Source organism: Rousettus aegyptiacus, unplaced genomic scaffold, assembly GCF_014176215.1.
Source record: "Rousettus aegyptiacus isolate mRouAeg1 unplaced genomic scaffold, mRouAeg1.p scaffold_m13_p_10, whole genome shotgun sequence".
Classification (NCBI taxonomy): Eukaryota; Metazoa; Chordata; class Mammalia; order Chiroptera; family Pteropodidae; genus Rousettus; species Rousettus aegyptiacus.
In genome coordinates, this window is record NW_023416285.1 from 65,449,454 (window position 1) to 65,475,343 (window position 25,890).

Consider the following 25,890-nt stretch of genomic DNA (forward strand, 5'->3'; position numbering starts at 1 on the left):
GGTACTATTGTCACAATATTTAACTGATGAAGCCCAGAGAAGTTAGGTAACATGTCCAGGTCCACACAGCTTGGCAAAACCAGAAATCATACCAGTCTCCCTGGCCCAGGAGCCCATGCTTCTAATAGCCACATGAGTCTACCTTTCCTAAGTCAGCATCTCCAACCAAGATGTCACATATCTCCAGATCAGCTATCAGCTCCCCTCAGATAATATCATCAGTAGAATCAGAACTCTCAACTTCTTTCAAACTAACGTACACTTTCCAATCTCTTCATCATGCCTATGGCTCATTGTCTTCTTGTCCCTTACTGAGATAGCTCAGAAGCCAGTATTTTGCCGAATTTTCTGTAGCTTCTGCCCTTCACTTTTCTTTTTCTTTACCTACCATGCTTCCATCATCTAGTCAATATTTTCACCCTTCACCCCCACTTTCTGTGCACACTAGTGCTTCCGCACACACTCGAAAAAAGTTCCCTCCCATATACCTTCTTTATCAAACTCTTGCTTCTGCAAAGGACCAGCTTCTCTTTACCTAATATATATTGGTTTAACATGGTCTTCTAGCGTTCGCCATCCAGAACTGTGCTAAGAAAGGGTGTGCGGCTACTTCCCACTTCTGTAGGAAAAATTGCCAGGATGTTAGCAATGTTGTTCATGGGCTTGAGAGAGGGTCTCAGCCCTGGGCCACAAACTGCCATCCAGGCCTGGGGAAATCAGGAGAGATTACATGGGAAAGGTAACTTCTGTGCTGTTATATCAAGGACAAGGAGAATTTACAGGCATGGAACCCAGAAGGACATTTCTAACAGATGGAAGAGTACGCCCAGGGGTCTTGACCACCCCTCCCCATAGAATGCACTCTTCCATGCTCACATAGAACAGCATGTACTCTTTCCATCACTTGAAATACCTTTCTCTCCCCAAATTTCTATCATCTCTGTCTTCTCCTCCTTAACCCTTTGTGCTGTGACAATAAGCCCCTTACCCGTTGCCTCAGGGCAGACTGCATCCTGCCTGAGCCCTCAGAGATCACATGGCTTAGGGACACCAAGGCGCCCTTCTAAAATATAAACTCATAGGAGTAGAGTTTCATGTTTCCTATTATTTCAGTTACATGCCATTTTCTAGCTGCCACTAGAATCTCCAGGTTGCAAGAGTCCTCACATATCATCTTCTGATCTCCTACTTAAAGCATCAACCCTCCTACAGTTAGGTTGTTAAATTACTCGGAGACCAAACTATGCCATTAATTTCCAAAGAAGGATTTATTTTTATCCCTAGACCTCATGGGCCTAGATGTGTCCTAGCCACCCCTGCCCTAAAATATTTCCACCCAGGAGAGCCATTTATCTCTTAATTTCCAAATGGGAGGGATCTCCTTCTGAAGCTCAGAATTTAGACCTAAATTGCTGAGTATAATCAAAAGAAACCTGAGCTATTTTGAGATCCAGTACTGGTTGTCAAGAGCCTCAACCTGTAGTGCCCAACAGCCTCCAAGCTTCTTTAGACACCTTTTTACTTCAATTGCTTCTGTCCATTCTCTCTCAGGTAACTGGTCAACATTGATTGAATGACTACCACATATCAGGCACTGTACAGAGTCTGGTGGATATGTCAAAAAGTCATAGATGAACAGGGAATACCAGCAAGCAAATTGCCCTCGATCCTTCTGAGCGAGGTGCCAACCACTCAGGGAATGTGCACTCACTGCTTTTTTTGAATTCCTGAGCCAACTGGACTGGGGGCGGCTGTTACCAGGAGGGCAAAGCTGCCTCTCTTAGCTTTCGTAAGAGCCTTTGATGTCATCAGCCAGTGGCAGCATGCCACCATGGTAGTGTTTTCCAGGGTGAAGCATATGGCATATTCTTCCCAAATGTGTGCAGATCTGAGCAGGATGAGAATTATGTTAATGACACATCTTTATTTGGTCATTATTTCTCATTTGCTTTCCTAGTTTTCCCTTCTCTGCTGTTTTTTTTTTTTCTGCTTTCCGTGGCTTCTAGTATACCTCCACCCCATCCTTGCCCTAGCCAAATAGCTCATTACACCATATTGAAATGGCCACTTTACTTGTCTGTAGCCTATAGACTGTCAGTTCCTCAAGGGCAGAGGCCACGCCCATGTTTTTCACTCCAAGGATCCTACTACAGTGCCTGATGGTGTAGGATGCACACGTGCTAAGCATGTCTGGTGACTGAATGCCTTTCCCACCTAATGTTCCTGTGTTTGGCCCTGAACATAACCTAATTGCATATGCTTTTGTAGAAAGTATAGCATAATCACAAAATTGAGACAAACTTGAATTTGAAATACCTCTGTCACTTACTAGCTATATAGTCTTAGCTAAGTTTCCTCCCTCTCTGAACTTCAGTTTCCACATCTGTAAAATGAAGGTTATAACTACTTCTCAGTGGTGCCAAAATTAGGTGTGATAACATGTAAATATCTAAAAATACAGTAATAGTCAATGTTTGCTTTCATTTCCCTTCTAATTGGCTATTTCAGATTCTTCATTCATTTTCCTCTTTTTCATCCAGAATTTGGAGGATCGGTGTTTGTATCAGTTAGGATGTAGTGAAAACAAATAGCACCTTAGTGGCTTAAAAAAATAATGATTAGATTCTCTGATAAGGTGGCTTTACGTCCACCTCAGGGCTGTGAGGACTCTGCCAGACAGCCCAAAGCCTCCTCTTGATACAGTCTTCCACGATGACTGAGGCAGGTGGAAGGGAAGTAGTAAATTGCACGCTGGCTGTTAAAGGCTTCCACTCAGAAGTGGCACATGTCACTGTCACTCATATTTTACTGCCCAAAGTAAATCCTATGGTCACACTTTATTCAGGTAAGCCCGTAATCCTATCACACGCCAGGAAGAGGAGAATTAGGGTGTTGTTGAACACCAATGACCACCTTAGCAATATTTAGATGACTTGACTTTAAAGTACAATGAAATTTTAAGTTACTTTGATCTATATTGAGGACCATTGAGCAAATGAGTAAAACCAATAAGATTGTAATGGCGAGTATACAGCCTTCTCGAGAGTGCAAATTATTTTAAGGATATTAAATGTTAGTTATTAGCTATGAGGCATTGAGTTGCAATTCAGTCTTAAATATTCATCACAGCAGGCAGCAGAGCCCTCTGCTTGTTCGTAGATTACCGATTACTAGATTAGACCTAGTACCGGTATGCACATGCAGGTAATAAAAGTATGTTTCTTTCTAAAACTAACCTAGAGTTCAAGTTTCCCATAATTTAAACTGGCCCTTCTCCTAGAAATTTGCTTAAATTTGGACTATTTTCTATATTTATGCTGTACTTTTTATCATAAACACTCAATTATTTATTGATTGCCTACTGTGATAAAAATGTAACACTAAAGAGTCTGGGCTCTGGGTCCTGACTGCCTGTGTTCAAATTATGATTCTGCCATTAATTGGCTGTGTGATTTGGGCAAATTATTTAACCTCTCTCTGTGCCTCATTTTTCTTATCTCTGAGAGGGAATGATGATAACACCTACCTAGAATAGTTCTGAGGATTAAATGAATTAATGCATACGAAGTACTTAGAATGGTACTTGTCACATGGTAAGTGCTCAGTAAATGTTATTATTAGCATTTTTAGGCACAGTGGGGAAACACAAAGAAAGTTTGATGCAGGCAGAAAATTTTATATTTTGTTTGCTGTTGTATCCCATGCTTAGGAGAGGGCCACATGTTAGTCACTCAGTAAATATTTGCCGAGTGAATCAATGACTGGGCTGTACCCTCGTGAAATTTAAAAGCAGCCTAATCCTTGATTCTTTTCTTGTAATAGTAAGAGAACTTCCTTCTCTTAAAGCCACCTTGGCCAACCTTGAATTTTCTGTGTTCATAGTTATGTGTTTTCTGTTGCACACTAAAATAAGTAAATATTAGCATGTCAGGTCGGCTTACATAGAACTATTAATAAATGAGAGTATTTAAAGTTAATGTACAGGAAAAGACAGTAAGTAATGGAACAGCCAGAACATAGAAGTAGCAGAAGGGAAAGTGATAAACAAACCACTGCAATTTGAGAAGCTCAGCTTTAGCCCAGGCTGTGAGGTGAAGGAGGTAGAGGAGTGAAGAGGTCTTAAGCCAGCTTCTGAAGTCAGATTTCGAAGAACAGATAGAACAGAAGCCGGAGGTACCAGCCTGATGTCGGAAGCTTGGTGGTGCTCACCAAAGCTTGTGGAGAGAATTGAGTGGGTATTCTCAGGACTCAGAAAAGCAGACAAACTCGACATTGCCCAGGAGAAGAGAAGAGGATCTTAAGGTCTCATTCGAAGACTCTCATTGACTTAGAAAATTTGTATAAATCAGGCTGTGGCTGACCCTGTAAATAACAGAGAAGAATGTACCGGACTCCAGGTTTAATGACAGAGTCCATTTTTTCTGTCAGGTTTTCTTCTCCACTAAAAGTATAGACTCTGCTGTTGACCTTGTTCACAGCTATGAAAACCCAGAAGACCGAGTTAAAGGATGGAAAATGAAATTGAGCATATGATTTCTGCCATGAGTCAGGGGTAAGAGGGCAAGGTTGGGCAGGTGGAACTGTGGCACTCAGTAATGGTCATTTAGGGAAGGTCAGTCCAGGCAGCAAGGAATAAATTACACCACTGCCCAGGGGACAGCCTTCCTCCTCACTTAACAAAGGCAGCAGTACTATGGGCAGCCATAAAAAAGATAAGGATGAAATTGATGTGTTTTTCAGAATTGTAGTATCTTCGTTTTGCTAATTTAAAACTTAAATGTTATGCATATTTTAAAAATCAAACAAAACAGAAGTACTAAAGTAGATAGTGGAAGTCTTCCATTATTCTAGAGATAACAGCCTTTAACAGGTATCGTTTTCATTCACAACGAATTATTGATCACCTCTATGTGCCAGACACAAACACTACTTTTGGAGGTTCAAGTACATCAGTAATTAAAACAAAGATCTTTGTCCTCACTGGGCTTGCATTCTAGAGCTGCACTGTCCAGTATAGTAGTCATGTGTGACTATTACATTAATTAAAATTAAATGCAATTTAAAATTGAGATTTTCTAGTCACAGTAGCCACATTTCAAGTGTTCAATAGCCATATGTAGTTAGTGGTCACCGTGTTGGACTACACAGTCATAGAACATTCCCATCATTGCAGAAAGTTCTATCAAATGATGATATTCAAAAGGAATAGTGACTGTTAAAAGTTTGTTATGTAATATATATGTGCTTGTGTGTGCATGTATGTATGTATATATCTCAATATAGAGAGATATATGTGATAGTATATATGCTATATATGTACTATACCTACTATTCAGCAATCTACTCATATCACTTAACAATCTAGCACAGGCATCTTCTTTTGTCAATAAATAGTAGACCAGACACACAAATTTTTATCCTCTTATTGATAGGTGTTTAATTCTGATGTTTCATTATTACAAACAATATAATTGTAACCACCTTGGAACCTACATCCTTATACATTTCTCCAGCCCTTTCTTAACATAGATTTCACAAAGTGGACTGAGACAATACTGAGACAATACGTGCAATGTGCTGAGCATCCTGAGAGCTCAGTGCATGCCAGTGTGACCTTGCCAGGCTCTACAGAAGTCCCTAGGATGGCCATTTCAAGGAACTGATGCTACATAGCTTTCCTGCCTAGATCAGTCCTGCTGCTTTTCACAACCAACAGGCCAGACAACCATAGCCTTCCTCTGGAAATGTAAAGCCAACAATTCTCCATGGGGTTTTGTTTTTTTTTCCTTTTCAGAAGACTTACATATTTTGAGTTTAGCCATACATTAGATTTACTGACTACCTCCTGAGAGCCTGGTTCTGAATGAGGTGCCAAACCCTTGCAGGTCTGAGAACTCTTGTTTTGTGAGTTCATAATGAAATCTTTGTGGCAACAAGATTGTTTATTAAACCTAGTCCTGAGCTATCTGCACAATTTTTTCACCAGAGAAGAGAGGCAAGCATTTGGTATAGAAATGAAGGCAAACGCTGGTTGGTGTGTGAAGAGAGAATTTAACTGTTACCAACCTGGATGATCTGGGTTGATTGTTTTTTCTTTTCCTGGTGGAGGCCCAGAAGAAATTCTAACCAATCTGCAGTTTTTATTTCTAAGCTCACTCTCAACTCCCTTGCTCTTTCAGAGAAACAAGAAACTCTGATCTTGATCCCCTTTTAAATATATATATTCTGCCTTCGAATCAGAGAGCTGGCTGTAGCTCTCTGATTCTTCAACCCCCTCCCCGTACTCATCCTTCAGGGAGAAAGAGTTCCAGCTCTGAGCCCAGCCCTCCTCGCTCACCCTCTGTGACATGTGGTGGGCCGGAGTAGCTGTGAAAACATCTGTGGGCTTAAGAATAACCCTGCCCAGAAGCATGGGAAAGCCTAGAAACCCTAAGACTTTGTGATAATTTGTTTTCGGTCAACAGTTTAAATTGCCCTACAGACATGTGATTTCTCTTAGCTACTGCCATCAGAGGTTGAAGGAGATGGGTGAGAGACTCCCACGGGCTTAACACTAGATTAGAGTTGGGACAGGTGAAAAGCACCTAAAAGGCTGCAGACAGCAGCCCTCTCCAGCAGGAAGCTCGGTTCCGCCCTCAGGGTCCGGGAAGCAAGGAGATCAGCTGCCTTCTTTCCTGCCCCTTCCAGAGCCGAACTTAAATGTGACTTGAGCCCTAGGTTGCAGGAGGTAGTCAACAGCCTGTAAGCCTTTCTGGATTGTCCATCCGTGTTTCTGGGGTCCTCCCTCAGGGCTCTTCCTTGCTTCAAAAAGAAATGAGGAGAATGGTGTACTTTCACCCTTCTCCTCCATGCCATGCGCCCATTGGCAGCCCTCTCTGGACTTCGTCCCATCTCTGAATCAGGCATGGCTCACCCACACACTAATCCACACTGCCTCCAAAAAAATACAGAAAAGTGATAGATAAGAGGCCTCATTTAGTGGGAGCTTAAATTTCAGGCATAGCGATGCTGGCTCAGTTCAATGGAGATTTACAACGACAGGTGCAGTGGAAACTTAGACTGAGGCAGAGGGTGATTTTTGTGTGTGTTGGGAGAGGTGGGGCGTTAGGGGTCTCATTTGATCTGTCTTCTATTATAAGAAAAATAAAACTCCATTTGTTCTTCTGTTCTTTTAAGAAACAAGAGAGATGAAAGAAACTTTAGGCCAATAAACTTCCCTTTTATCCTTCCCTTTTTCTCAAATAGATCAAAAATGATTCCATATTATTAACCCCTAGGCGTTCCCAAAAATATAAATAAGACATGACTATCCCGCCATACTTACAAATCTCATAATAAGCTCACTGAGGCTGGGGCTCAAGAAACTTAATGGAAAAGAAAAGACTGTTAGAGTAAATAAACAAGCAAAAAACTCCTCTAAATGACAGTTAAGAACAAGAAGCAGGGGAGAGCCATATTAATTTGAAGGGCTTTTAAATGTGCTGTGATTTGGACTTCTGGTTTCATCTGTTCTACAAATGGACAATTAGCTGTCATACAGGTTTGTGTAATTATCAGAATAATTTAGTCATTGTAACTTAGATAAGAAAGAACTTCGCAGTGACACAGCCAGAAATGACCATATTATTCTCACACTCTTGATTTTATTGGCACTTCTCAAAGTACAACCTTATCTCTTAAAAAAAAAAAAAATCCTTTATCGGCACTGGACCTTTGGTGTTTTTTTTTTTTTTTATGGTGACATTGGTTAACGGTGAGGCATATATATATTTACACTGTGTTCACCTCCCATAGCTAGATTTTTTCCTGTCACCACATATTTGACCTCCTTTACCCCATCCACCTCCTCACCCCCTCCCCACTAGTCTATAGTTTATGTACATGAGTCTATGTTTGTTTGTCCTGTTCTTTGTTGCTTTTAGATTTATGTCCCACATATAAGTAATATCATGTGATTTTCAACTTTTTATGTCTGGTTTATTTCATTTAGCATGAATTATCTCAAGGTCCATCCAGGTTGTCGCAGATGGCAGTATTTCCTCACTTCTTATGGCTGAATAATATTCCATTGTATGTATGTACCACAGCCAATCATCTATCATAGGACACTTCGTTTGCTTCCATGTCCTGGCCACTGTGCATAATGTTGCTATGAACATCAGTGTGCAAATATCTTTTCAGACATGGGTTTTCAAGTCTTTGGGGGTAAATACTCAGTAGAGGGATTGCTGGATCTTACGGTTGATCATTTTGTAGTTTTTTGAGGAACCTCCATTCTGTTTTCCATAGTGGCTGTACCAATTTGCAGTCCCACCAGCAGTGTATGAAGTTTCCTTTTTCTGTATATCCTTTCCAACATGTTTATTACTTGTCCTGTTGATTATAGCTATTCTAACAGGTGTGAGATTGTATCTCATTGTGGTTTTGATTTGCATTTCCCTAATAGCTAGTGATGTTGAGCATCTTTTCAAATATTTGTTGGCCATTTGTATGTGTTCTAGGGAGAAGTGTCTGTTCAAGTCCTATGCCTATTTTTTGATTGGATCGTTTGTTTTTGTTATTGTTGTTGTTATTGAGTCATCTGAGTTCTTTGTATATTTTGGATATTAGGCCCTTATCGGAGGTGTTACTTGCAAATATATTTTCCTCTTCAGATGGTTCTTTCTTTACATTGTTGACGATTTCTTTTGCTGAGCAGAAGCATTTTATTTTGATGTAGTCCCATTCATTTATTTTAGTTTTTACTCTCCTTGCTTTTGAGGTCAAATTCATAAAATCCTCTTTAAGTCCAAGGTCCTTGAGTTTAATTTCTATCTTTTCTTTTATGTATTTTATTGTTTCAGGACTTCTATTCAAGACCTTAGTCCATTCTGAGTTAATTTTGATGTGGGGTGATAGACAAGAGTCTAGTTTCATTCTTTTGCAGATGGCTTTCCAGTTTTCCCAGCATCATTTTTTGAAGAGGCTTTCCTTTCTCCACTGTATGTTTTTGGCTTTTTTGTCACAAATTATTTGCCCATATAAATATAGGTTTACTTCTGGACCCTCAGTTCTGTTCCACTGATCCAAGTGTCTGTTTTTCTGCCAATACCATGCCACTTTGATTATTGTTGCTTTGTAATTTGAAGTCGGGCTGAGTGATGCCTCCAGCCTCGTTCTTTTTTCTCAAAATGGTTTTGGAAATTCGGGGTCTTTTGTGCTTCCATACAAATCTTATGATTTTTTGATCTTTTTTTTAAAAAAAAAAAAATATATCAATGGGATTTTGATGAGGATTGCATTAAATCAGTATAATGCTTTAGGTAATATGGTTATTTTAACTAGTTGAAATGACCCCAAAACACAGAATATCTTTCCATTTCTTTGTATCTTCTTTGATTTCTTTTAATGGAGTCTTATAGTTTTCATTATATAGGTCCTTCACTTGTTTTGCAAAATTTATTCCTAGGTATTTTTTTCTTTTTGTCACAATTGCAAAAGGAATTATTTTTTCTACTTCTTTTTCTGACACTTCATTATTAGTGTATAGGAATGCTATGGATTTTTGAACATTGATTTTGTATCCAGAAACTTTACTGTATTTGCTTAATGTTTCTAATTGTGTTCTTGTAGAGTCTTTAGGGTTTTCTATATAGAGAATCATGTCTTCTGCAAATAGTGACAGTTTGACTTCTTACTTTTCTATTTGGATGTCTTTTATATCTTTCTCTTGCCTGATTGTACTCGCTAGTACCTCCAATGTTATTTTGAATAAAAGTGCCTTGTTATTTTGAATAAGAGTGCCTTGTTTCAGATCTTAGAGGGAAGGTTTTTAATCTTTCACCATTAAGTATGACGTTGGCTGAGGGTTTGTCATATATGGCCTTTATTATGTTAAGATACTTTCCTTCTATACCAATTTTCTTAAGTGTTTTGATTACAAATGGATGTTGTATCTTGTCGAAGGCTTTTTCTGCATCTATTGATATGATCGTATGATTCTTATTTTTTAATTTGTTTATGTGGTGTATCACATTAATCGATTTGCATATGTCGAACCATCCTTGTGCCCCTGGGATGAAGCCCACTTGGTCGTGGTGTATAATCTTTTTAATTTGTTGCTATATTCAGTTTGCTAGGATTTTTGCATCTGTGTTCATGAGAGATATTTTTTGTGTTATCTTTACCAGGTTTTGGTATCAGGGTAATATTGGCCTCATAAAATGAGTTGGGAAGTATTGCCTCCTCTTCGATTTTTTGGAAGAGTTTGAGGAGAATAAATATTAAATCTTATTTGAATGTTTGCTTGAATTCACTGGTAAAGCCATCTGGTCTTGGACTTTTACTTTTTGGTAGGTTTTTGATGATTGTTTCAATTTCCGTACTATTCATCAGTCTATTTAGATTTTCCAGTTCTTGATTCAGTCTAGAAAGGTTGTATTTTTCTAGGTTATTAATTTGGTGTTATATACTTTTTTCATAGTACTCTTGTATGATCCTTCATATTTCTGCAGTGTCTGTCATAATTTCCCCCTTTCATCCCTGATTTTGTTTATTTGTGTCCTTTCTCTATTTTCTTTAGTGAGTCTGGCCAGGGGCTTGTCAATTTTATTAACCTTCTCAAAGAATCAGCTCTTTGTTGTATTTATTTTTTCTATTGTTTTTTGTTTTCAGTTTCATGTAATTTTGGTCTAATTTTAATGATTTCTTTCCTTTTGCTGGATTTAGGCCTCATTTGTTCTTTCTTTTCTAGTTTTTTAAGATGAAGCCTTAGGTCATTTATTTGGGCTTGTTCTTTTTTTTGGAGGTAGGCCTATAATGATATGAACTTTCCTCTTATGACTGCTTTTGCTGTGTCCCAAAAGTTTTGATATGGTGTACTATGATTATTATTCTTTTCTATGTATCTCTTGATCTCTCTTTTAATTCTTCTCTGGCCCAGTTATTCTTTGTTAGCATGTTGTTTAATCTCCATGTATTTGTGGTTCTTCCTGATTTCTTTTTGCAGTTGATCTCTAGTTTCAAAGTATTATGATCAGAGAATATGGTTGGTATGATTTCAGCCCTCTTACATTTGTCAAGGCTATTTCTGTGTCCCAGTATGTGGTCGATTCTTGAGAATGTTTCATGTGCACTAGAGAAGAATATAAGCAGCTCTTTTGGGATGAAAAGCTCTATAAATGTCAATTATGTCCAGTTGGTCTAATGTATCATTTAAGGTTGTTATTGCTATATTGATTTTCTGCTTGGATGATCTGTCCATATCTGACAGTGGGATATTTAGGTCCCCTACTACGATAGTGTTTTGGTCTGTTTCTCCCTTTAGTTCTGTTAGTAATTGCTTTACATATTTTGGGGCTCCCTGATTGGGAGCATAGATATTAATAACTGTTATGTCTCCTTGGAGCATGCTCCCCTTTATCATTTTGAAGTGTCCCTCAGTATCTTTCTTTACCTTTTTTTTTATTTTGAAGTCTATTTTGTCTGATATTAGTACTGCTACTCCTGCTTTTCTCTGAATACCATTTACTTGAAATATCATTTTCCACCCTTTCACTTGGAGTCTATGTTTGTTTTTGAAGGTGAGATGTATCTCCTGGAGGCAGCTTATGGTTGAGTTTTGTTTTTTGATCCATTCTGCAACTTTTTATTGGTGAGTTTAATCCATTTACATTTAGGGTGATTATTAAAATATGAGGTCTTTTTATAGCCATTTTATCTTTGTTTTCTGGTAGCTTGGTATTTCCATTTCTTCCTTGTCCTTGTGTTTCTTTTTTCTTCATTTTGATTGGCTTCTGTGGGTTTTCCCTCTGGTTCTTTTTGTTTTATGTTATATACTTCAGTTTTGAATCTTTGGTGTGTGGTTACTACTATGAATGTAAAGGATAGTTGTGTCCATTTTCTTCTGCGCATGCCTTATCTCCATTCCCCTTTGCAAATTGGAATCTTTGAATCCTCCCTTTTTCAATCATTGTTATCTCAAATTTGCCCCTATGTATGCTGAACGTTGATTCCTGTCTTGCTATAGCAATTCTCTTCTTAATGTTTAAGCTTATAATGCCCTATTCTTAGTAAGGGTTTCACTCCTCTGCTTCTATTCGCCTGATAGTCACCTTACTCCTAATTATGTTTTTTTGTTTGTTTGTTTGTTTGTTTGTCATTTTGTATAAGGTGAGCTGACTGTTTTAGTATTTCATGTAGTGCAGGCCTCATAGTGGAGAATTCCCTCAATTTTTGTATGTCTGGAAAGGTCTTGATTTCTCCTTATCTAAACCAGAGCTTAGCTGGATACATTATTCTAGGCTGGTGGTTCTTGTCACTTAATAGTCTGAATATTTGATTCCACTCTTTTCTGGCTTGTAAGATTTGTGCTGAGAAGTCCAACAATAATCTAATGGGTTTTCCTTTATAAGTTACCGTCTTCTCCCTGGCTGTCCTGAGAATTCTATCTTTGTTGTTGACTTTTGATAATTTTAATACAATGTGTCTTGGTGAAGGCCTATTTGGGTTGAAGTAATTGGGTGTTCTGTTGACTTCTTGAATCCCAAACTCCAGTTCATTCCTAGATTTAGCAAATTCTCATCAACTATTTGTTTGAAAATGCTTTCTAGTCCCTGCTCCTTTTCCTTACCTTCAATAATGCCCATTATTCTTATGTTTCCTCTCCTGATGGTATCAGCTAGTTCTTGTATTTCTCTTTCATTATTTTTCATTCTTCAGTTTCTCTCTTCTTCCTTCTGATTTCTTTCTAGATTTCTGTCTTCGATATCACTGATCCTTTCTTCCATTTGTTTAACTCTATTTCCCAAGCTTGCTATTTCATTTTTCAACTCTTACAGTGTGTTTTTTATCTCCAAAAAATCTATTTAGTTCTTTTCGAGGATTTCAATCTCCTTGCTAAAGAACTCATTCTGCTTATCTAATTTTTTTTTCAATTCCTGAAATTGTTAATATGTTTTGTTTTGGATCTCACTGAGTTTTTTCAAAAAGTACCGTCCTGAATTCTCTGTCATTTAACTTGCATATTTGTATGTCCATAAGCTTATTTTCTGGAGACTTTCCTCTTTCTTTCTGAGATGCCTTGTCACCTTGGTCGTTCATGGTATTTAATGAACTATTTCTTCACCTGAGCATTAATGGAAGTGTATTCTGCTTTTTTTTTTTTTTACCAGAAAGACGATTTATTATATAAAGGTTTCTCTTTAGCCTGTTCTAAAGGAGGAGCTTTTCTTTTGATTTCTAGTAAGTGACGTCTAAACCTCTTGGATCTCTGCTTTATATAAAGCCTTAATAATCCCAATTTTTTTTCTTATGAATGTTTAATCACACTCACTACTCTCAGTCTCAGTCCCTGTCAGTGTTAACAACAATTTTGGTAGCGTTTGCTTGGATTCCTCTGGGGCTCCGTGGTGATCAGTCTCTGAGAATATAGGGGAGAGTCGCTCTGTGTTGGGGGTTGGGCACTGTACCTCAGACTTGATTTTGCAACTGCAGCTGGTAAAAATTAACTGTTGTTTCTCTGTCATCCTGCTTCTCTGCTTTCTGCCCTGATGACTGGGTCCTACTGTGGGTCGCATGGAGCTCACAGCACTCCCAGCCAGGGCTGTTCAGGAAACTCGCTGCACCTTCTCCCCTCATCCCTCTCCTCCTACAGGGAGCTCAGGCACCTGTGAGAGGCAGCTTCTTTATTTGTTCCAGTCCACCACCCAACACCCAAGGTTCTGACATGTGGTAGCTCTTTGCACATGTTCAGATATGCTGGTGTGCAGTTTGGGTGTTTTTTGTTCAGTTTTAGATGTTTAGCTTATTGTTGTTTCAAGGGGAGAGATCTGGGGATGTCTTTCACTCTGCCATGCTTCTCTAAACTCCTTTGGTACTATTTTTAAAACCAGTAACAAGACCTAGACTTAGATTTGGAAAGTAGCTGGAATAGCGCATCTTGATGTGGTCCTTCACAGCTTCCTTCTTGGCCTGCACCTCCAGGAAACCTTCCAGGTGATCTTCTTGGGGGTGCTCTGGGCCTCTACTGCAGCTTCATCAGATGGAGCCAACACTCACGCATCTCTGCACTGTACAGTAGGGAGGGCAGAGTGTGGAGGGTAACGAGGTGCAAGGCTGGTTGCAGGTGGTGGCACATCAGGCACACTTCCTGAAGGACAGAAGGAATTGGCCTCTCAGAGGTCTTAGAAGAACCATCTGTGGAAGGAGCATTTTGGCTTCATTTCCCTCTCTGAAATGATGGACTGGCTCATTGGTTCTGAAACTAGGTACCTGGGGAATACTGTCCCCTGCTAACATCAAGTGATAGCCATCTTTTCTCAATTCGGAGAAAAATAAAGCCCATCAAATTTTCTCCACCTCACGTTTACATCTATTCTGTTTCTTCTTATCTTTGTTGCTGCTTCAGCTTTCGTAGCATCCCAAAAATAACAAACAAGCAGCAAGCAAATATTAACATAAAAACTGCCCCCCGTGCTTAACTCATGCGCATGCTTGGTGACTCCTTTATGTGCATGTGATACAGGCTTGTTTTCCCCTCATCTGGAAAATGAGATCTACTGTAGTATTCTGTTACAGTGTCCTAGAAGGTCTGTACCTCCTAGGCTCCCAGGCACTCACTCTGCCACCCAATAGTTTTTGAAAATGACCAGATGCAGGTAATCTCTCAAGTCAGCTCTTGAGAGTCCAGCAAACCATTTCAAGCTATTCAGAAGCACCAAAAATGTTGAAAGGGGACTTACAGTATAAATGGCAAGTTTATAATTCAAGAGAATGAATTCAACAGAATAAAAGCAGCCAAGCTATTGGGAAGCACTCGCAAGTGAGATGTGCAGGTTTGAAAGCCTGTCTGTGTCCCCGTCAGGGACTGTTGCCCCACTCCCTGTGCGGGAATGGGCAGGTGGGCATGAGTCTGGCATAAGTGGCTGTGTGGACGCTTCCCCTACTTGTGGCAGCTTTTACTCCTGGAAAAGAACCCCAAAGTTGAAATGATATGGAGGGATCTGATTTTGTTATGGTAATAGCCCGATAATCGCAGATTATATAACTGATCAAAAATTGTTGCCTACCTTTGTAAAAAAAAAAATAGCCTCGAACATGGTACTTCAGTTACTCTGAATGCTGAACTTCAGGATCTCTTTGTCTGAGATTTGGATTGATTAAATAGGATAACATAATAACCAATGTATAAAATTGTATTATTTAATGTGATGTGGTATCCCAACAGTTTTTACAAAGTCTTCGAAGCCTCCCTTTTTTAACCACATAAAAGGTTAAGATAAAGAAATGATATTAGTATAGTTAGGGCAGTCAGAAAAGCTACTTTGGAGGGATTTTTCAGAGGCATTCCAGAAGAAACGTTTTGAAATATTGGGACTGTTTCCTTGTTTCAGTGTGATCCAGGACTGTCTTTTCTGCTGCCTCCTTGGTGCTTCCTGAAGCAGCGTGGACATTCAGGATCAAGGGGCTGCTTGTCTCACTGCCTGCATCCTGCATCCTACTTCCTAGGCCTCACTGGCAACTTGATACTGCACCCTGCCATTAAAAATGCAAGTTCCAAAGCATATTCCTGACAATTTTCCTTCCTTTAGGCTTTGCCACATGTTTTCTCACAAGAATCCTCAGAGCTGAGGCTAGAATTCTGGGCAGTCACATTCTCTCATGACTGTACAAGTCTTTCCATGTCCACCACATGTCCCAAACCTGCCTAATAATAATAAATTTCAGTTGTCATTTCTTCCTTGTTTCAGCTGTTTTAAAAAGCTGAATTTGCTGGAGGCTTAAAAAGTAGTGTGACTGGTTTTTGTTTTGTTATATTTTTTAAGATGATAGATGATATGTTTCAAAGATTATGTGATATGTGTGTCATAAAGCATAATTACATAATAAACACTCATGCCCCTACTTCTCTATCCCAGAGGGTGGCTTACCTACCCAACCCCACCCCAGAGGTAACCACTTTTCTGAAGTTTATATCTACCATTCTCTTTCCATTTAAAACAGTTCTCTCTCACATCTATGTACACTTAAACCATATAGAGTTTAGTTTTGCCTGTTAAAGAGACAAACAGGATTTATTTTGCCGATGGAGGTTGTTCTCATAAAGAAGCTTTTTGGGGAGGTGACCCTCACAGGCACACAGGCTGCAATTGTTCAAAACTGTCTGGGAGCTCATTGTTTGAAATTTCCTGCAGATAGTGTATCAGCTCCTCAAGAATGAATTAGTGCTGTTGCTTTTCAGCATATTGGTCCAATTTAATTCTTTTTCCTATCACCCCTCTATTTTTCCCCATTCACTTATTTAAGAATTATTTAATGGGTGCCTTCTATGAATGAGCCAGGCCTTGGGCTAGAGGTCAGCGGTGAACAAAGCAGAGCGTTTGTTCCCACTGAGCTTATCTCCATCCCTCCTCTCCTTTCCTCCTTGTCATTTGATCAATAACTATAGGCCACAGACTAGAGGGATTCAGGACCGAGTAGGAATCAATGAACCAAGGCATCATGGGAAAGTATGGCCTGGGAGCCTGAGGGGAGACTTACGGAGGGACTTCAGGAAGAGGCAGCCTTCTTGGGCCCTGTCTTGGGCCCTTTGCGGCCTCACCTGGATGTCCCTAACTCTGATTTTCTTTGTTAGGCCCACTCCACCAGCGTACTCATCCCACCTATTTATGTCGTTACCTCCACACCTGCCAAGAAGCCTTGCCCTATGGTGCAGAACAGGACTCTACCATGAACCAGGAAATCAGCCCTGTAAAAACCTGAAGTCCCTCAACTAAGACTTGACTTTTTTTATACTAGAGGAACTTAAAAGTCACGCTAGGTCATTAAACATTAAACTGATGACACAGTACAATTGCCTGTGTAATATAAATAAGAAATCTCAGAAATATCTTTTTATTTCTACATAATTTATAAAAATAATGAATATGAATTAGATATTATTTGTGATAAAATATGTATAATTCATTTGTTCTCAGCCAGCCTCCTCATGACCCATTCACCAGAATAACTGACATTCTGCAATCACTCTATGAAATAGAATGACTAATGCTAAAACTCCGAGCCCTCATAGCACTAATGCAATCTCCATGTGCCTGGGCACATCTTCTCTTCCCAGTCGAGTTGTACGATTCCCAGGACTCAATTAGGTTTATTTCCAAACCTGCTTATGCCAGTTGTACTTGTTATTAAGTTGTAAACCTTAATTAAATGTTCTCACACACTGATGAAATATAAATCCAAAAAGAAAATTGTTTCAGAGAAAACCAAATTGAATGCTTTCGAAAGACTCAGTAAAGCATTTTTAAAATGCTTTTGAATTAAGTGTGACAAGGTGATTGCAAAACAGTGAAGGAAAAGAACACATTAAATCTAGAAGAAATCTACTCTTGGATTGTGCTACAGGTGACTTTAACTTCTTGCTCTACTTTAAAGAACTAAAATTGGAAATTCTACATGGTATTAATGGTTTTTATTTTTTAAAAAGGAACTCTAATCAGATAATACTTTTAAAAAGACCTTGGTCTTTCCTCAAAAACTTAGTGAATAAACAGACATTTATGTTTTAATTCTAAATGCATGTATATGAGAGATTAGTGTTTCGCAATCCTCATCTTCAAATACCAATCCTCTATTGGTCCCAAGCATGTTTGAAAAAGAGAGCTTCCATTGTAGTTTTACTTATGCACTTACCAGCACTGTCATACTCAAGAGGGGTTTTATACAATCAACTTCCCTAAAAGATCTCAGATGTGAAGGCACTTGCTAAGGTTTATTTGTTTTTTATTTTGTTTGGTTTTGTTTTCATTTACCAAACATTTATTGAGAGCCATGAGAAAAGACTCCGCCTTGAAAACAATGGTTTGAAAAGAGAGAAAAGGCAATGTCAGACAGCTGGATGGATGAGAGGTCATGACCTCCCAGCGCTCTGTCCTTTCTGGCCTGAGTCATACTCCCATGCCGACCTTTTCTCTAACTGCCCCAGGAGCCCATGGAAGTGGGCCCCTGCTGCCAGGCACTTCCTGAGAGGCAGGAGGGCAGAGTTGCTAACAGAAAAGTGGGCCTGTTGTTCTCAACCTTTGGGCCAGTACAAGGATGAAGAGGACAGCCTTGCATAACTTGGGTCCAGATGAGAAAAGGACCTCTTGGCCAGGCTCAAATGCTTTTTGAACCTAGTTCTTCCCAATCAGTTGTGAGAGGTCTTTAGAATTGTCAGGAGAATAATATCACTAAATAGGGAGACATTTCAAATTCTATTTTAACCACGCCCCCCAGCTTATCCAGTTATACAAATGACATTCTTTACATTTGACCTGCTTAAGTATGTGTGTGTACGTGCATGTGCGTGAATGTGTGTTGGAAGGCCTTAGAGGAGAACTGCTTTAGTTCCAATCCAGGTGAAGGCCTTAGACATGGCGGCTTCCTGATTTTATTCTTTAATATCAAAGGAATAGATATTAGAAACCAGGTTCCTTTGAAAAAGTTCCCCAAGTACCAGAAAGAGCCAAGCCTGCCCCCTGAGAGAACCAAACAAAAGAGAAGCATTAGGCAGGAACACAGCTTCATTTCAGCCATCCCTGGAGGATTGGGAAGCTGTTCAGCCGTCTCTCCATTTTAACTTTGTTGTTGCTGGAAGTGTGTTCCCTTCAGTGTACAAAACCATGGAAACCACTGTTCTCACTCTGCTAAAGTAAAGGGACTTCAGTAAGTAGAGACCGGTGAGAGGGGAATGAAGGGAAGGTAGGCATGGACACGGGAGCCCTACTTTTTTGCTCTGAGGGGTAACTAGACCCCTACCTAAGAGATTAACAAGCCCTCCAAAGAAAGAAATTGCAGGAGCATGAGTCATCTTCCATTTTAGAACATGGGAGTGCCCTAGGGGATTGGGGCTTCTCCCTTATCATGAAGTAGGCGACTGAAGCACACAGATCTCCCTTGGCTGAAAGCTAGGATCAGCTTCTGGTTTATTATCTATTTAACTAAGTGGATTAAATGAGAATTGACTGGAATCATACACTTAGAGAGAGTTCTCTTACAAAACATTGTTATCTTATAAGCTGGCTTAATGGAACAGGCTGTCAGAGGCTTATTAGAAGTAACTGAACACAGCTCCTTATGGAGCGGATACCCAGGGAGAGTGTGCAGCCAGGCCTGGGAGACATCACACCTTGTGTGGCCAAAAAGATGGACCTGGGGTGTACCTGCAACCCACACTGTTAGTGTCTACCCCCAGGGACAGGTCCAGGTCTTCCCAAAAAGAAAGGCACTGGCCACTCACTCCTTTTTAAAAGCATTTCTTAATATTGAGGGTAAATTAGGTGTTTTATTGATCTTTTACATATGTGGTCTTAGCACATATGAAAGAAAGCATTTGGTTATCAGGACTAACTTGAATTAGACAGCAAAGGTTTGAATCTTAGCTTTACTACTTACTAATTGAGTGACTTTGTGTTCCTTAACTTTTCTATAGCTCAGTTTCCCCATCTACAAAATGGAAATGATAATAGTACCTACCTTATGGGTTTCTGTGGAGATTAAATATAAATAAGTTTATAATATGTATAAACTTCTTAGAATAGTGCCTGGCATCAGTGAGTGTTCACTGATTATAGATATCACTATTATCACAGAAAAGAATTAATCCCATTTCATAGCTTTATGCCCACATCTCCTCTTAGCTGTTAATCGCAGCTTGAATTTGCAATGAGCTGCATTCACAGAGGATATTCTGAATAGTGGGAGGCAGTGTACATAGAGGAGCTCAGTTCTGCGATCAGAGGGACATTTTGAACATTGAATTCATCAGGGATAGTGATGTCTTGCACAAGTAATTTATCTTCTCTGATCCACGTCTCTAAAGTGTGTGTGTGTGTGTGTGTGTGTGTGTGTGTGTGTGTGTGTAACTTTCATTACAGGTTTTGGGTAAATGAATGTAAATCCTGCTTTTGGTGAAGATAGATATAATTATAAAAACATTTAGAGACTGATAAAAATGAGCCCCCTTTAGCCCAATGTCCCGGAAATAGGTATATGGTAGAACACTTGCTTGGAGAGACCAGACATGCTAGAAAGTGTTGATAGTTTGGATGGAAGTTACCCTTGTGTGGTTGGTTTGAATAGTGGAGATAATTATTTTTTAGGAAAGTTTTACTGAATTTGTAAATTTTGAACATTTTATTCTTCTTCTGACAATTTCTTTGACAGTCTTATTTTTCTATTAGGTTTCTATTAGGTTTAATTTACCAGTAATCTATAAACATTTCTGTCAAACAATCTGTAATAAATGTCACCTAACTCTTTGTAATTATACAGCCTTTGCTTAGTTTCAGTATCTAATCCACAATTTCCATGTATAATCTATAATTTTTAGTCATCTATAATCCAGTATTGATGATTCTATGCCACTTAGCCTAATGGATAAACATTATATTCCTCACTTTCCAAAAAAAATTAATATAGACCACATGAAAAATGGAATTTTTCTTTTCTGTAAAAAATTAGTACTTTAAATAAAAAAAAATATTTAGCCCATTAGCTGAATTATGTTTTAGGGGAATTGAAACACTATGCATGGCACTAGAGCTAATAATGTTTTCTTCTTCTTTGCACAACTTTTTTTTATTTGAAAGAGTAATACATATGTATATTAATTCATAAAATTGATATGATGTCCCATATCTTAAATGGCTCGACCCAAGAGGTTAAGGAAAGAAGCCAAATGGATGAGTGAGGAGGCGTAACTGTCCCAGGTTTCTTCTAGTTGATTGTTGACTAAAGGACATGCTGATATTTCTCAACTAGAGCTACAATGCCAAGGGCAAGCATGGTATAATATCAATAGATGCTGTCTATCTGTAGATCTCACTTTTCTTGACTATGAACCTCTTTGAGAACCAGGAAGAAGTTATTAACCCACTCCACAGAAAATGACATATTTCTTTTCTTTCTACAAAGTTTGGCATAGAACTCTGGGGTGTTCACATGAACTCCCTGAATTCCTTCCATCGACTCTCCCCTCCCGACCCCCGCTTCACCACAGTTCACTGAACACGTGGAGGGTTCCTTTCACTGAACTTGACCATACTTTGATTTTTTTAATGGCAACATGTTGGTCATTCCTAGAAACCAAGAGAAAAAGACTGTTCAAGATTTTTACAACAAAACAAGAAATATATCTATTGGTGTTTGTCCCCATTTCCAATCTTAAAACTCTTAAAACTCTTGGAATCTCTGGAGTGATGAGAGTGTCATGTATGCTAATGGGATGACTGATGATTGGGGCCCCTAGATAGCTTCAGGATGGGGGGCTGTCTGGTCACCAGAAAAACTGAGGCACGTTTAGAGTGTTAGACCTTTCAACCCTGCCCCCAACTTCCAAGGAGGGAAGAAGGGTTGGAAGTTGTTAATCACCAGCGATCAATGATTTGATCATTCATGCCTCTGTAATGAAACCTCCAGTGTGACCTCTGAACAGTAGGGTTCTAAGAGCTTCTGAGTTGATGAACACATCGAGGTACTGGAAAGGCGGAGCAGCTGAGTTGATGAACACATCGAGGTACTGGGAAGGTGGAGCAGCTGAAGAGGTGGAGCAGCTGAAGAAGGTGGAGCAGCTGAAGAGCGCTCCTTCTTCGCTCTATGCCTCCCTTCCATTTGACTATTTCTGAATTGTAATCTTGGTAATAAACCCATAACAATAAGAAAAGTGCCCTCCTGGGTACTGTGGGCAGTTCTAGCAAATTATTGAAACTGCTAGCTGGTTGGTCAGAAGTGCAGGTGGCCCCCGGGAGTTGGAACTGGTGTCCGCAGTGAGGACAGTCTGTGGGCCTGAGCCCTTGAACTGTGGAGTCTGTGCTAACTCTGCACAGTTAGCATCAGAATTGAACTGTAGGGCACTCAGTTGGTGTCTGGAGAGTTAGAGAATCAAATCGCATGGGAGAAGAAACACACACATTTGGTGTCAGAAATGCTGTGAGTAAGAACAGTTCAGAATTTTGCTCACCCTTGAAGAGTTATTATATACAGTGTTCCACAGTAGTTGAGAATAGAAGCTCAGCTACTCACATCCATCTCGTAGCATCTGCTACAGTTGGGTTCCTTCGGACATTCCTATGTACTCTGCAAACACTCCATTTTAGTTTAAGCTTGTTTGGAGCTACCTCTACTCCCTAAAAATAATTTTTCTCTTTATCAAAATCAACAAGTTTCTCTTCATTTCACACCCACTTGGATAGCTACAATCAAGACGATAGATAATAAGCATTGTTGAGGGTGTGGAGAAATCAGAACTATCTTACACTACTGGTGGGAATATAAAATGGTGCAGACACTTTGGAAAACAGTCTGGCAATTCCTCAAAAGGTTAAACACAGTTTCCATATGACTCAACAATTCTATACTAGGTATATTCCCAAGAAAGATGAAAATGTATATTCACACAAAAAATTTGTACTTGTAAAAATAGTAGCATTCATAATAGTCAAAATGTGGAAACACCCCAAATGTCTATCACCTGATGAATAAATATGTAAAATGTAGCATATCCTAACAATGAATATTAGTCAGCAATAAAAAGAAACGAAGTCCTGATACATGCTACAATTTGGATGAACGATGAAAATGTTATGCTAAATGGAAGAAGCCAGTCACAAAAGATCACATATTCCATGATTCCATGTATATGAAAAGTCCAGAATAGGTAAATCCATGGAGTCAGAAAACAAATTAGTGGTTGCCAGGGACTCGGAGTAGGGGAAAATGGGAAGGGACAGTTAACACGTAATGAGTTTCCTGTTGGGGTGATAAAAATATTCTAAAATTGATTGTGTTAATAATGTTTATACAACTATACAACTATGTGAATATAATCAAAGCTATTGAGTTGTACACTTTAAATGGGTTAATTGTATTGTATGTAAATTATATCTCAATAAAGCTGTTCCAAAAAAAGCATAGAGGCTCTGGATCCAGGCTGCCTGTGTTCCAGTTGCTGTGGAAGCTCTGGTGTCTAAAATAAGGATTTGGGTGCAGGATCTATATTTGGAAAGATATTCCAGGAAGCACAGTCAGGAATTAGGGAAGTAGGACAGGAAAGAAAGGAAAGCCAATAAAGGGGGCCTTAATGAGTGAGTTATTGTTGTGGGCAACTAGGGCTCAGTCCTGCTGGGACCCCTCAGAAAAGCTGTGGAGACCACAGTTCAGAAATTGTTCTCCTAAGGGATGAGAAAGCTGGTTTGTTCCTATGAGTGCTGACTCCCCAGGCTGCTCCACGGAAAAGCCAAGCACACCCTGACAACTGGAGAAAGCCCTTTGAAAGAGAGAAACCAAGACAGACAGACAGACAGACAGAGGAACAAAGAGGTAGAAACACATTCAGGTACTTGAGGTACAAAGTAGTCAGAGTACTGAAGAACTGCTTCCCATACCTACCAGTGATGTCCAGAGTGACACAGCAGACACGGCAGAGCGTTGCCAGTGTCTGCAGATGGGAGTGTTACTTGGTCTCTGCATTTGGGTCCCCTCATCCTTAAAATGAGGAAAACAATAGCTCTTATCTCATAAGGGCGCTGTGAAGATTAATGAGTTACTGTATGCAGTGTTTAAGAGAGTCAAAAATGTTTGTCTTAAATCTTTCTTTATTCTTTAACTTCTGATTTACCCACAATTATTTCTGTTCTAAATGAGCTTCTAACAAGATAGATACTAAATCAATCACCTATTAGAACTTTCTACAAGAAATAGAATCATTGCTGAGAATGGTCTTCTTGTTAGGCCCCCTTTGTGTTTTATCAACTTTAAATAGCTGTAGCCATGTAAATGTATAAATGTATACCATATATTTTGTTAACATATCAGACAGATCCCCATCCCAACAAGTTCTATCACTGGAGCAGCTCTATATTCTCGTTCTTGCCATTCTATTTCATGGAAACTGTTGGTGAGATTCAAGCAAGAGAGGTTCATCGCAGAACTCTCTCGTATTTTCCTTTGTGGTTCCTCATACCCTCCCAAAGCTGCATTCTGAGGACAGTAGATCCTGGGGAGCTTTCTTTCAGTGAAACTTCTGCTGTCTAGGGATTAAAGCCAGTGGCTGCAATCCCAGGCAATTCTGGGTTCTACTTTTGTCAAAGGCATTTATACCCAACATGTTTCATTGCTCATAGATGATTGAAACAGTTCACTTGGTGAACTGCCAGGGCAAAACAGCGTTTAAAAAACAAACAAACAAACAAAACTGTGTTACATCAAAACCAGGTTGTCATTATTAAAACTTAATTTAAAGATTTGTTCACCCAAAGAAATATCTCTGCATTATTTCAGGCTGTGACTCTTCAATTAACCTGACGTTTCACAAATCCAAAATTGCCGTGGATGAACTCTTTACTTTGCTTCGGGATATTGCTGGAGCTCGGAATCTCATGAAACAGTTTAAATCTGTGTATGTTCCTGGAAATCATACCCACCAGGCAAGTACACACGTTTTAAAGTAACTGTCTAATCTGTGTTGTAATTTTAGGATTCAGAAACTACAAGCAAAGTTTCTATTTTAACCTCTCTAAAATGAGGGATTTGTTCTAGATAAACTCCAAGTTCCCTTCCAGTTCAGAGTTCTAGGTTCCCTTGTAAGAGCCTCTCAGCTCATTTGTATCTCAGACTTGCCGTAATGAGATGGGCACTGGATTGGGTCAGCCGCCTCTTTATAACTGTGGCTCTGACACAGACTTAAATCTACAACTTTAGGCAAGTCCTTTCACTTCTTTGGGCCCCAGTTACTACAGGCGATAAGTAAGGGGCTGGCCTTAGATGATTCCCAAGTTTCTGTATCTAAACGGTTGATAAACATTTTAATCAATTGGTATAATAAAACTATCTACTAATATTATGGCAATGAAAAAAATGTTTGTGATAGCAAAATCATATGATAATTAAAATTCCCCCACTGCTTTCTAAGGAGATTATTTGACTAGTGAGTAGGAAGATGATATGAGAATCCATAATTAAAGGAGTAATTGCTTTGTAAAAACTCAGTGGGGGAGGAGCCACAGAAGACCCAAAGGGAAACTTAAAAAATGAGGAAAGGCTGAAGCCATCAGGGCTAGGCAGTCTCTGTTAGATGAGGAAGGAGACAGAACGCAGATTCCTAGTGGACAAAATGAGCTTTTAAGGAAGACCAGATGTTTCTGACGGAAAAGACCATTAAGTTTTGTTGTGGGATGTGTGAAGGAATCTTCTCCTCCAGCTCCCCATGAAATCTTCAGTAAAATCCAGTTCATTTGCTAAGGCTTTTAGAGAGTTAAATGTTTTGTTAGTAGGGACTATGTTAGTGAGGCATTCAACTTCAGGGTGCTGCCTCTTTAAGGTGGGTGTGTAGACAAGAACTAAGGTTACCCACTAGAGCCTAGCAAAACCCAGATTCTTCCTCCTATATATTTATATAGTAGCCGATATTTAAAGAGTACCCCTACATTCAGTGTTTCCTTTGATCCTTATGACAAGCCAGAGAGCTATTATTAACCTGAGATCCAGGAATGCCACGTGACTTGCCACAGGCACACAGGTGACCAAGGCCAGATGCCAGGTCTTTGCTGCCAATACAAATCTCCTCTCCCAAATCATGGTTCTCCTGGAAGCTCTAGAAATAATGATTGGTGGTACTGATGGGCATCTGAAATCACCCACCAAGATACAAAAGAGCTTAGAAACTGGCACTCAACTTAGAAACATAAATTCCCATCCTTTATTCAATGATCTAAAAATACCACTACCACAAAATACAGATAAAAATCACTCAAATAATTATATGTAGTTTTGCCACTAAAAAATTAGAAATCTTAAATACTGTGGTATAGACTCATTCTATAAGACATAATAGAACTGATGATATACAATGAAATTTAGACCAAAGAATGTCAAGAA

At 39.3% G+C, this 25,890-nt stretch overlaps 1 protein-coding gene across 1 annotated transcript in view; it reads left to right on the plus strand.

Annotated features, from left to right (window-relative positions):
• Nucleotides 1-25,890, plus strand: part of SCFD2 (sec1 family domain containing 2) — a 346,047-nt gene that overhangs the window by 286,070 nt on the left and 34,087 nt on the right. The window contains exon 6 of the mRNA XM_016119585.2: nucleotides 24,295-24,440. Within this exon, the coding sequence (XP_015975071.1) occupies nucleotides 24,295-24,440 (146 nt within the window). The remainder of the gene's footprint in view (nucleotides 1-24,294; nucleotides 24,441-25,890) is intronic.